Here is a 12,935-nt window from a genome sequence, read left to right as displayed (position 1 = left end):
CGATTAATAGGAATGCGATAGGACGGCTTTCTTTAAGAAAATCATTACCAGTCGAACTCGGGACGGATCAAGTATCTTAAAGACTATCCAACTAGCGGTTTAGTATGGCAACCGTGAGCGTTATCGCTATGCAGAACTAAATTACATTTAAGGTAGGTAAGTATAACCTATAATTTGCATATTTAATCTACGCGTCTTTGCTGGACTAGTGTTAGGTCTTTGAGCTTTCTTAATCTTGTTTTCTTCAAGGTTATATACTACTAGTAGTATCACACAGTGATGGGAAGGCATGTAAGTGATATCACTATACGTACACATTACCTAGTTAGCTGACATAGAATTTAAATGGTGGAATGGCCATTTGTTCCTGAGAATCGTTCCCTAATAAGAAAATTTCATACAATCCTTAAGTATATATCACGATATAGGTTTTTATTGGTTTAGATCTATTACGAGATAGACCTAAAGAGCATGGAGAAGCTTCGCTGTTTCGTAATGTACTATAGGTAGCCTTAAATTATAGAGGCTAGTGACTATAAGTACTTGTACTTGAGGCATCCTTTATTCTAAGCTTGACGAGATCTTAATAAGGTCCTTAGCTATGAACTGAAATCCAATTAAGCTACAGCAATCTGAGCCCATTTTAAACAGGACTTATGCCCCCTTCCATGATGAGATCGTTATAAACTACAATCAGATCTTAGAGGCTATATATTTCTGAATGACATATTCTAATAGGCCCGTGCTGTGGTACTATAGGTTATAAGAGAATAGGGCTACCCCGTAAGGTAGCTGCTAAATACGAGGTTTATACAAGGAGGACATGTCTCCCCTAGTTCTTGGGAGTGCATGGGTCAATGTAACTACTAAGTATACTGCTAGCTAGGCTCATGGCCCTCACTCCGTACTACCCGACCCCCTGATATATGCCCGAGTACGAGGGGTTATTGTGTCGAAATTTTTTCCATGGCCCAAATAGGAAAGTAACTCAATGGGCAGTATTTGGCACGTGCATAACCAAACTTGGGCTATTGTGGCATCTTGAAAGGGTGCCCTCTAGCATCAACTGGAATGTAAGCATCTACCTATATCGTGGTAAATATGACAATCTCTAGCTAAGTTGCAAAGGTACGTTAAGATACAAGGCAATTTTGTGGCGGTGATTTGCCTAACAACTGCGCACTATATTAAGAGCAAGTTCCAGAAATGCTCTAACTAGTTAGTCTTTGAAACTATAGGGGCGTCTAGGACAGAGCCTCCAGCTGTATTAGTAGTTTAACAGTTCTTTGTACTTCAACGGTATTGTGTACTTACTTGCGACCTTGTAAGAAGCTACCCAGGTACATATTAGATATTCATCGTTACGAATAGCATTTTCCGATGTACACCTCTGACCCATACCTAGGTAGGTAGGTAAGCAATAATGTGATACTTTGTGCAAGTATTAAGAGTGTATTGAGGAAGTTGTTCAAGATTAAGAAAGCGAAAGTCACGTGCAATTAATCTTTATGTATTAGGTACCTACATGTAGAGTTGCTGCTTCTATGTATGCCGTGAATTTCTATGATGATGGTGATGGTGGGGCTTGGGCTTATCAAAGGGCAGGTAGCTGATTTAAGCATATCAACCCCACTATGCCCCTCTTTCATTTATCCCATACTTACAAACTGCCCATGCACAGACCACTAGCAAGCTTTCTTAGTGGTTGCGGTTGCCTCGTCGGCCAAACACTTGCAAGGCAACAGTAAAATGTCAATAAAAGAATAAAAAAAAAATAGTAATTGGCTTAACGCTAAATGCTAAAAGATGCACTACGTACAAAGCGCAACCTAACATTGTCCAAATCCAAATCTCCCGCCAACAACTTTTCCTAACCGTAAACGCACACATCCACGCATCAACTCTAGCATTCCAACTCTTTCGGCCACGACGAGTAATAGCCATCATGGCTTCGGATCTGGGCCGTATCGCCCAGCTGTTGGATGCGACTCTCGATCCCGCGAAGCGTAGAAAAGGTACGTAAGAGAGCTCCTCTGCCCCGCCCCATGGTGTCGCATATAAGTTATCACTATTTCCACTCTGCGACCACAGCTACTATAGCTTATAGCTGGCCTTAAAAACTAACATTTAAATCGTTACTAGCCGAGAGCGAGCTCAAGAGTGAAGAGGTTAAGCCTCAGTTTTCGTTACAGCTGCTCAAGATAGTAGCAACCGAGAATCTTCAACCCAAGACCCGCCTCGCCGGAGCACTTTACTTCAAAAACTACATCCGACACAACTATGTGGTATGTTATATGCAGTACAATCCAATGCCACGACACGTCTAATGCTAATCTCTACACCGTTCAGGATGAAGAAGGCAACTACAAGCTTCCCATCGAGGAGGTTAACACGATAAAGCAGGAGCTTATTGGGCTTATGATTGCTTGTCCCTCCACCATCCAGACGCAGTTAGGTGAGGCTATCAGCATAATTGCCGATTCTGATTTCTGGAGTCGATGGGATACCCTTGTTGCCGACCTCGTATCGCGCTTCTCGCCTGATAATTTCAAGGTCAACAATGGTGTGCTGGAAGTCGCACACTCCATCTTCGTTAGGTGGCGCCCGCTGTACCGCTCTGACGATCTGTACACCGAGATCAACCACGTACTGAACACATTTGCTGTGCCATTCCTAAATCTTCTAAGTGTAAGGACGCATCCCCACCAGTTGCTCCTGGACCATTTCAGCTAATACTAGTATAGGCTACAGACCAGCAAATCACCTCTCATGCCAACGACAAGGTGGCCCTAAAGGGTTATTTCGATACGATGAGTCTACTCATCAAAGTATTTTACGATCTATCCTGCCAGGATATGCCGCCCCAATTCGAATCGAATTTGGAACACCTATCAACCCTACTCCACAAGTACTTGACCTACGAAAATCCGCTGCTAGCAACAGACGACGATTCGGAAGCTGGTGTAGTTGAAATAGTCAAGGCCGATATCTGCGACGTCTTGCAGCTCTACGTTACGAAGTTCGACGACGATTTCGGTCGATATGCGCAGGTTTTTATTAATAGCGCGTGGAACTTACTCTCCGCGATTGGGCCCGAGACGAAGTACGATAATCTTGTCAGCAAAGCGCTACATTTCCTGACGGCAATTGCCGCGAACCCACGACACTCTGTAGCTTTCAACGACGAATCCGTTTTGGGTCAAGTTGTAGAAAAGGTGGTGCTACCTAACGTTGCGCTGAGAGAGTCCGATATTGAACTATTTGAGGATGAACCCATCGAGTTTATCCGTCGCGACCTTGAGGGGTCAGACACAGATTCACGACGAAGAGCAGCTACCGACTTCCTAAGACAGCTCCAAGGCAACTTCGAGCAATTGGTAACTAATGTTGCAGGAAGATATATCAACCACTATTTGGAGCAAGGCAAGACGAACTGGAAGGACAAGGATACGGCCATCTCGCTATTCTTATCGATCGCAGCCAAAGGAGCGGTGACTGCAGCACATGGCGTCAGGACGGTCAATTCTCTGGTCAACGTAGTCGATTTCTTCCAGCAGCACATTGCCAATGACCTTATTTCCGATGCGGGCATCGAGCCAATCTCCAAGGTCGACGCAATTAAATACCTCTATACCTTCCGAAGCCAACTGACTAAAGAGCAATGGCAAGCTGCGTTCCAGCCCCTGATCAAGAACATGGGCTCGTCGAATTACGTCGTTTATACATACGCAGCCATCTGTGTCGAGAGGCTACTTTACTTGACAGATGATTCTGGCGTTCGCTTTTTTGGCAGAGCTGACATCGAGCCTTTCGCGAAAGACCTCCTTGACCACCTCTTCAAGCTTGTGGAGAAGGAGAACTCGCCGGCAAAGATGCAAGAAAATGAGTTCCTCATGCGCTGTATCATGCGGGTACTAATCGTCATGAACACTGGTATCTCAAGTTTTGTTGATATGGTTCTAGACCATCTAGTCGGGATCACGAATATCATCAAGGCCAACCCGAGCAACCCGCGATTCTACTATTATCACTTCGAAGCTCTAGGTGCAGTTGTAAGGTAAGTTTTGCCCTCGGTCTCCTCTTGCGGGCTTTGACTAAACAAAATAGCTTCGGCTCGTCCGGCGGGACGTCAAAACTGGAGGAGCGGCTATGGGCACCTTTCAACGCAATAGTGACGGAGGATGTGAACGGTACGTGCGAACGTTCTTCATGTTGGGATACCCGATACTAACGAATTGCATTTTAGAATTCATGCCATATGTGTTTCAGCTCTGGGCCAAGCTACTGGAACTCGAACCGACTGGCGCACTTCCTACCCAATACCAAGCGTTGGTACAACCTTTGATGATGCCAACGCTTTGGGAAACGAGAGGAAACGTCCCAGCACTCACAAGATTACTGGCTGCCATAATACCCAGAGCATCCCGCACCATAGTGGCGGAAAATCACATTCAGTCGGTTCTAGGTATCTTCCAGACTCTCCTTGCCGGCAAGAAGACGGAGCAGAACGCATTCGACTTGCTAGAGTCAATTACTATATCGATCGAGAGGTACGTCTTGCTCAATAGAATTGGTGACACGCCGCTAACCCTATCATTAGAAGCGCCTTGGAGCCTTACTTTAAAGAAATCCTGTCTCTTCTTTTCACAAAGCTCCAAAAGGCCCCGTCTGATTCGTTCAAGCTTCGATTCGTACGATTCTATCACCTAGTATCAGCCAGAGTGGAAGCAGGCTTAGGCACAGATTTCTTCATCAGCCAAGTGGATCTTATCCAGAACAACCTATTCACTCAGATCTACCTTAGCATCATTCTTCCAAGCTCAGATCTGCTTGTGCGCCCGGTCGACCGCAAACTCGCTGTTATCTCATTCGCCAAGTCGATGGGAGACAGTGCTGCTTTTGCTCAACGTTACCTTAAGGGATGGCGATTCACATGTGAAGCGATGCTGAAGTTGCTACTGAATCCACCCAGGGTAACAAGCGGCGTTGGGGATGATGTAGTTAATGAGGCGGACGTAGACGACATCGGTTTCGGCCTAGGCTTCACGGCTCTCAATACATGCAGAAAGGCCACTCGAGATGATTACCCCGAGATCCAGGATATCACAGTTTGGGTGCGGCAATACCTAACTGAGGCTAATATTCGACACAATGGTGCGATTGCCCAATATTTGCAGCAGAGGCTTACGGAGGAGGGAAAACAAGCAATGGCAATCTACGTAAGCTAGATTTGGCGGTTGAGATCAGGCAGAGTAAAAGTACATGACATAATGGATGGATGGCCAAGTGGGAAATGAGCGTCTCAGGGCCATTTGAAAAAAGGGATTTGTAGGGTTGTTCTCAGAGGATCTTGTTCTTTGGCGTATCACAGGCATACACCCCGCCGCCATAATTAGTGGCCTACATACTTGAGGTAGATATGACAAAAAGTTCAGTTCCGGGGTAAGCCTACCTCGACCCGGGGCGAAATAAATGACAAAAATAGTAGATAGTCGGTCATATGGCCTTTTGCTACAATGCAGTGATTTTATTTGAAGGTCTTCGTTCCAGGAGAATTTGCTCGCATTATTCCGATATTTTGATATCTCGATTGGGTGCCTTAGGTACCTGCGTATCTCTAAATGTTTATTGAAAAATGAAATAAAATATTGGCTGAAGGGGTAGTGGGGAATACTATGTAGAAGCTGGAAGGTGAGAAGATTAGTCATCTCAGCTTTGCATCATCTGAGCCACAGCTAGAGATAAGCAGGGATATGGATTGGCTAAACCGGAGAAAGAGATGGCGCGGAAGCTGCAGGAGAACTAAAAGGGTTATATTGTGGAGAAATCTTTTTGTAAAGAACGACGTTCAAAGTTCCCCAAGATCGCCCCCCCCCCCAAAGAGACTCCCCCCCAAAAAGGTCCCCCAATCTTCACTACCAGACTTGCTTAGAACCATTAGGAGGTAGCCACCACCACCATATACATAGGTAGGTAGCCCATGTAGCCTTGTTTGCTCAATCAATTGCATACCTATCGACTGCATCTCCCTCCGAAGCCGACATCGAAAAAAGCTTCTCGCCTGTATCTCCCCAATGTACTACCACGTTCCACCATCCAAGCGAACACAAACTAGAGCCCACCGAAATCGTTTGTTTCTACCGCCGCCGCCGATACCACCGCCCTCCTCACGACTCATTCGGTAGTGGCCAGGAAGAAAGAGGGTGTAGAGGAATTAAACCTGTAATAATACGAAGCTACCAAGCTACCAAGCAACCAAGCAACCAAGCAGGGCCAATTTCTAAACGAGCACGAGTCACGCGTTTGTGTTCGGTCGGAATCCCGCACTTTGAGGGACGCTTGAAATTTTATATTGGCTCTTCGTACCACCTTTTGATTTTCTTTTCCCCTTCCCACCCTTATGCAAGACCCGATTTGCTCGTAAGTCCACATGTTTTGATTGCCCACTTACCGCGTATCTACTATGCCATCTTCCGTAATCGCTCCTGGAATCTTGTCCCGTACTACTGAAACTGAACACGGGTACTGTTCGTTTTCGACTACGTTCAACTATGAAGCTATGCTCCCACAGCTAATATGTTTCGTCGTATAGCCTTTCTCGGCCGGAAGGCCGGTGAAGAACGGCAGACTGAAGATATGTTACCATCACCTGGAGATGATGGCTCGTCACCTCAAGATACCAAAGGCAGTAGCGGGCTCGCCAGCGTCTTCAAAGGTCTCGCCGGTGCTGCTAAGTTGACTAAATCTCCCCCGGCTCCCGTACAATCATCTGGCCCTTCTATCAGCGTACAGATTGCCGAACGTCCTAGCGCCACGCCAAACATCCTTCGCGGCATACCATCACAGCACGCCGAATCCTTTGAGCTGTTGAAGAATGGATCCATGACCCAGCGAGTTGCAGCAGCCGATGCATTGCGCCATACTGTTGCAGATTATCCCCTCAGCCCTGTACTGGATATTTGGTACGCGGCTAAAGATCTGGTTGATCCTACCAATCCTAAGGCGGTTCGATATTCCGGCTGGGAACTTCTGAGGGAATGTGTTAAACACACCTCTTCAACCGACCTGGAGCGCAACGAGTACTTCCAGACTATATCTGCCGAGGCCAATCCGGAAGATTACCATCTACAACTTGCTGCTCTTGTCGATTTAACGAATCACGCCCGAAATTTGTCCGGCTTTGATTACGATGTGTTCCCATTACTATCTAGGTGGCTTGAGGAAGCATTTGAGGCAGTACGAGCGGCAAGAGGCGCCGCGAAGAAGCAAGGTTCACGGATGAAGGGGAAGGCGTTAGTGACCGGTGAAGATAGGAACTTTACGGACCTATTCAGTTTCATCACCGACGTAATCAAATTCAATTTTAACGTCGCCGATGACGATGCTGCCGAAGTTTTGATCGACAAGTTACTGGATATTTGCATGAACACTAGTGTTGAAGAGGATCTACAGGCGTGTATTAGCGTTATGGATGCTATTGTGACCTTTGGAGCGATTCCCGCGGACAAATTAAAGAGCTGCGTCCATGTCCTCTGCTCTATACATTGTCTCGTCCCCAGCCTACAGAAAGATGCGTGGCATACCGTGAGCATGCTATGTCGGTCGCACAATGGACATACTACTGTAAGGCTGCTTCTTGATGTTTTGGCAAGTCTCCCGGAAAACGCAGATAAGAAAAAGGAGGTTGTTCGTGAGGTCAGGGGTGCATTATCAGTACTCACTAAGCTTGTGTCGAAGAGTTCCGAGAAAGGATATCCAGCAGTTCCATATGCTCTTTTGGTCGATGGCCTATCTACAGTGGTCCATGCTACGTCTGCTTGGAAAATACATCTCGATATTTTACGGTTAACGAATTCGCTATTCTGCGACAGTCAAGGTAATATTAACAATATGCTGGCTGATGAGGATTGGACACCTGTTTTCGATGTCGCGGTCACATGTGCCGGGGTTGTTGTTGAATCCCTTGCCAAAACTGGGAATTCCATCGAATCACTCCTGGCCCCAGAAGAGAACGATTCCGCTGAGAGCATGCTGGCCCGAGAATTGATGAAACTGATACGTCGGCTCGAGGGCATACTCTTGGATGAATCCCCTGCTATTACGCAAAAGCAAGAGGGCGCGTCTTTAGATCAAGGAGACGCCGACGGTCAGAAACCGGAGGCCATACAACCGGAGCAACCTAATACTCTTATTCAAAGACAAGACTGTATTCTCTTCTTCACTAAAATCCATCGCGCTCTCCCTGACTCTGGGGCAATCTTGGTACTTGAATATTTCAAGAAGTTCCGATGTTGTTCACCCTCAGACCCTCTCTGGGAAGCCAATTTGAGCCTGGTACTAGATGCGTTTTTAGCAGATAGAAAACGATCAACCGACGTTCGTCTACGCGCTTTACAGGCCTTTACGGAGGTCTACGACATGATTGAGCTTATCAATGATCAGTTCGAGCCAGACTTCATTCCAGAATTAGTGAAGCGCTTATTAGCAAACATAGCAGGAGAGGCCGATATTATATTGCTACAAGAGATCGTATCGTTTGCTGTTGGCGTTGCTAGTACGGCATCCTTCTCCCTTTTCTCTTACATTGTCGACACGCTCCGAGGTATAATAGGGAATAACCGACTACGTTCCATATCTTCCTCACTTTCTCTTCCTCCGGAGCAGGCATCGACTCCGCAACACATAAAGTCAGCTACGAATCAAACTCCATCCAACGTAGTTGTGCGGGGCTATGTGCAAATATTCTTACGAGTTCTAAATTACGATGCGACCAAATCAACGCGGTTGTTCCGTGTTCTCGTATCAATAGCCGAGTTAAACACCAACGAAACAGATGCCCGCATCACTGCGATGCAGCTGCTATTTCGCCTAAGAGCCGATTGGGCTAATCGTATATTTGTCACTGTCCATACCGAGACGAACAGCCTAGCTACGTCCTTATACCGAACAGAGGAGTCAATGGCGCGTAAACTCGCTGAGGAAGCTTCATATACCGGGAGAAATTCGCGGAGTGAACCTGCTGTGTCTGCTCGCTCATCACGCGGTATATCCCTCGGACATGGTCAGATGCAAGATCGGGGTTATCCGTTAAGGTCAGGAAGTGGTAGCAAAATGGCTACGAGTGCGTATCAACCTCTGTGGATCGCCTCTGATACGGATGCCTTGCCAGAAGTTCCATCTCAAGCTGCAAGCATGGTACTTTATTGCAGCACATCTGATGACACTGCTGAAGTAGACGGCCTGTCACAGGTAAAGGTTTTGGAGACTAGGATATGGCTCGAGGTGATACTGAACTTGGTGCGGCAAAGCTGTGACTGGGAAGTTTACAGCTTCATCCTTGTCCACCTACCCTCGCAGCTGAGCAACCATGCTATTTTTCGGAATGCCATAGTAGAACTCCAGGAATTGAGACGAGTTATTTGTGAACAGATCAAAATGAATAATTTTCAGGAACCTCCAAGTGTTTTCGGATTGCGCCGAGCAGATGTTGCCATCTGTCTTTTCCATACTTTGACTATGATCCTCAGTTACCATCGATACTTCCAGAAAGCAGAAGAAGACGAGATTGTTCGCACGTTCGTACATGGTATAGCAACGTGGGAACGAAGCGCGAAATGCTGCATACACGCACTAACTATATGTTGTCACGAGCTTCCTTCTTCGACGGGCAAGGCTCTAGTCACGATTCTTCAGAAGATGGCGCAGATCATCACTCAACCGCATGTCGCCATGCACATTCTGGAGTTTCTAGCTTGTCTCAGTAGGTTGCCCTCCTTATACGCCAATTTTCGGGAAGACGAGTACCGCATTGTCTTTGGAATTTGTTTCCGATATCTACAATACGTAAGAGGGAGGAAGCAGGCGTATAGAATCAGTTCAATCAGCGATTCATCGGCAGCTGCTGCAGGCGAGGGGCAGTTTAACCCGAATACTTCAGATGATTTACCTCAGTATGTCTATACTCTAGCATATCACGTCATCGTATTCTGGTTCTTGGCTCTGAAGCTTCCAGACCGTACCAACCACGTTGGATGGATTGCAAGAAACTTATTTATGGATGTCGATGGGCCTCAAGCATCGGACGAGCAAGCACACCTTACGATGGATTTCATCCAGAGAGTCACGTATGCTGATGTCGATGAATCCGCGGCGGACCCTTTGTTCACGCCCGACAGGTTCGGAGAAATAGTTAAGAAGAGATGGTTGATTGGAAATAGCATCGTTACCATTGAGCAGGCTACGACTACGGGTTGGGCACAAATAACCAAACGTCAGCCATCTGGAACATCATCGTATACGATACGGGAGCTCTTCCGACCACCTCCGGCACATCAGCGTCCTATGAGTGAAAGCGTGAGGGATGGCCATACGGGGATTATGAACAGCATTCTACCCAACCATCTGCTAGTACAACTTTTATCATCTATGCCGCAAGGAAACGATCTTTCACGCCCCGTTCCACTACCTGATGATGATGTAGTTAACAGAGCTATAAGGATGTTCGATCACAATTCAACGGTAGATGGCCACAAGGTCGGTGTAATATATATCGGAGAGAACCAAACACATGAGACGGAAATCCTGTCTAATATTTCTGGCAGCGGGGATTACGTAGAGTTCCTCAACGGCCTCGGCACTTTGACCAAACTCAACGGTGCAAAATTTAATACGCAAGGCCTAGACAGGCAGTATGACACGGATGGACAGTATACATTCTGTTGGAGAGATAGAGTGACGGAAATTGTGTTCCACGTCACCACACAGATGCCCACAAATCTAGATCACGATCCTCAGTGTACCCTGAAGAAGCGTCATATCGGGAACGACTTCGTCAACATTATTTTTAACGACTCTGGTTTGCCCTTCAAGTTCGATACGTTTCCATCGGAATTCAATTTCGTCAACATCGTCATCACACCCGAATCTCGCGCCTCGTTCGTTGCTACTAGGCAGAGAACGCCGAAGGACGTGGCAGAATCGTACTACAAAGTCCGCGTGATGAGCAAGCCCGGGTTTCCCGAGATCTCACCAGCTTCCGAGACCAAGATCGTCAGCCTAAGAGCTCTACCCGACTTCATCCGGCTCCTGGCGCTGAACGCGTCAGTCTTCTCGCTGGTGTGGGCCCACCGCGAGGGCGGTGAGCACGTCTCTGCGTGGCGCAACCGGCTAAGGGAGATCAAGAGGCTCCGCGACAAGTACGGGCCGAAGGCATCGGTGGCGCCCCATCAGGGCCATGGGGGCCCATCACCCTCGCCACCAGGAACTGCCCCGGGCCACGGCCACGGTAACACGACTTCGCTCGGTAGTACCAACGCAGCCCAACTAGAGGCCGCAAGATCGGGTAGCACGGTTCGCGACAGCTTCAGCAGTCTTCGCCGATCCTCTGTCGCTACCTTCTTTTCCGCCTCGAGTGAGCAGAACTCTCACCGCTCTTCGGTGCTGTCGAACGCTACGACGGATAACACAGAGGTTATGACGGCCAACGGGGTGGACGCCCTGGTTGATAGCGTCGACTTCTCTAAATGGTCAGCATAGCCGCTGCCTCTGCTGCGTTGTGGCTGTGCCACCATCCAGCTTTGGTTTTCTTTCGACCTTGAAGTAGCCTTTTTAGAAGGGAAGGATGAATGAACAAAAGGATCAGTTACGCGCATCTACGATTTTGTCTACGAAAAAGTAGGGGATTTTATATGGTTTCAGGGGAAGGGGGGGGTCTTTTCTCTCCGAGATGACAACGACAAAAAAGCACGGCGTCTAGGCTAAGGGGGGAAAATACCACTGATGTTTATATTACCTCTTGTTGTTTTTTTTCTCTTCCTGTTTCTGCTTGTTTATCTACCTTAGGTACCTACCTAAGGTATCCTGTTTGAATGGTTTCGAAAGGGGAAAAAAAAAGCTTCTCTTCCATCTGGACATATGACTGCCGAGAATAAATGGCTTATTGTACATGTTTACGAAGTCTTGCAAACGCGTTATTACCACTACTACTAGTAGTAGTCCTATGTAGACGTACGAGGCCCGATAGTGACGTTTTTGGTACTGACTATACGACGACACTTGCGTAACGGAAGGATAGGGCGGGAATTGGAAGGGGGGAGAGCAGGGTAGGGGCTAAAGGGGAAGGAAATTATTAAAAAAAAAAAAAAGGTCAACTCATTTCGTGATATGATACTATAAAGAGAAGTTAGGCACGCCGCCACAATAGTCCAGTCCAGTCCAGTCCAATATTATTTCTATTACTATCATTTTTTTTTTTTTTTGTTTCTTGTGACATATCTTTTTCTCCCTACTAGTCTGATCTCCTCGAGTCGCGACGGGTATTACTGATCGCAAATGTAACGGGAAAATAAGCGCAGGTCGCACAAAACGCCATTCTGAGTAACTTGCTTTCCTCTCTCACACACCTTCTTTTTTTCCTTCTTTTTCCTTGTCCGCCCGATTATGGGGGGCACGGGATGGGGGGGGTTGGTTACACAGAAGCACGGACGAGGAGGGTAAGGGAAAAGGGCACAACACATGGCACGAGGTTACGACGGGTGCGTGGTGGCTGGCTTACACACAGCAGCGCAGCGCGTATCAGTCTACTAGGTACCTATGTATGGATGTATGGATTTATGTATGTATTAGTCGTTGTGGTAGTAGTATGTATGTATGCATGTATGTATGCACACGGGATGAGGTTGGTTACCTAGGCTTAGGTGAGAGCCGCAGAAGCCGGATGGGAATTTTACATACTTACCTACCTACCTAGTATACTTATGCCCATGTATGTATTATTTCTCGGCGGGCTATACCACACCCGTGCGTTAGTCTTTATGATCTGCCGCCGGGGGGAGGGTTGGCAGGATAGCCATAAGCTGCCTGTAATGATATGCGCAAGGTTTCGAGCCCGGAATGCTGCCTCTTTAGTTCGTTGGCAGCGTTAGCTCTACTACCCT

The 12,935-nt window shown here is 47.2% G+C and overlaps 2 protein-coding genes across 2 annotated transcripts; both read left to right on the top strand.

Annotated features, from left to right (window-relative positions):
- Window positions 1-1,814: 1,814 nt before the first annotated feature.
- On the top strand, window positions 1,815-5,536 carry F5Y00DRAFT_234146 (Cse1-domain-containing protein; the record flags this gene model as incomplete). Its single annotated transcript, XM_048007395.1, has 7 exons — window positions 1,815-2,015; window positions 2,143-2,285; window positions 2,350-2,688; window positions 2,745-4,057; window positions 4,108-4,190; window positions 4,247-4,550; window positions 4,601-5,536. Coding segments are annotated over exons 1-7 (2,875 nt in total), but the record flags the coding sequence as incomplete, so codon positions are not given.
- A 335-nt stretch (window positions 5,537-5,871) lies between these two features.
- F5Y00DRAFT_234144 (uncharacterized protein) lies at window positions 5,872-12,197 on the top strand. Its single transcript, XM_048007394.1, has one exon. The coding sequence runs from the start codon at window positions 6,577-6,579 to the stop codon at window positions 11,533-11,535; it is 4,959 nt and encodes a 1,652-aa protein (XP_047865834.1). The 5' UTR covers window positions 5,872-6,576; the 3' UTR covers window positions 11,536-12,197.
- The last annotated feature ends 738 nt before the right edge of the window (window positions 12,198-12,935 follow it).

Source organism: Daldinia vernicosa (genome assembly GCF_022497035.1).
Source record: "Daldinia vernicosa strain CBS 139.73 unplaced genomic scaffold F5Y00scaffold_17, whole genome shotgun sequence".
NCBI lineage: Eukaryota > Fungi > Ascomycota > Sordariomycetes > Xylariales > Hypoxylaceae > Daldinia > Daldinia vernicosa.
Note: the sequence above shows the minus strand (reverse complement) of the source record. Positions and strands in the feature narration are given on the sequence as shown.

Coding starts and splice junctions, on each gene's coding strand:
- F5Y00DRAFT_234144 (XM_048007394.1), top strand. CDS start 6,577: ATGTTTCGTCGTATAGCCTTTCTCGGCCGGAAGGCCGGTGAAGAACGG.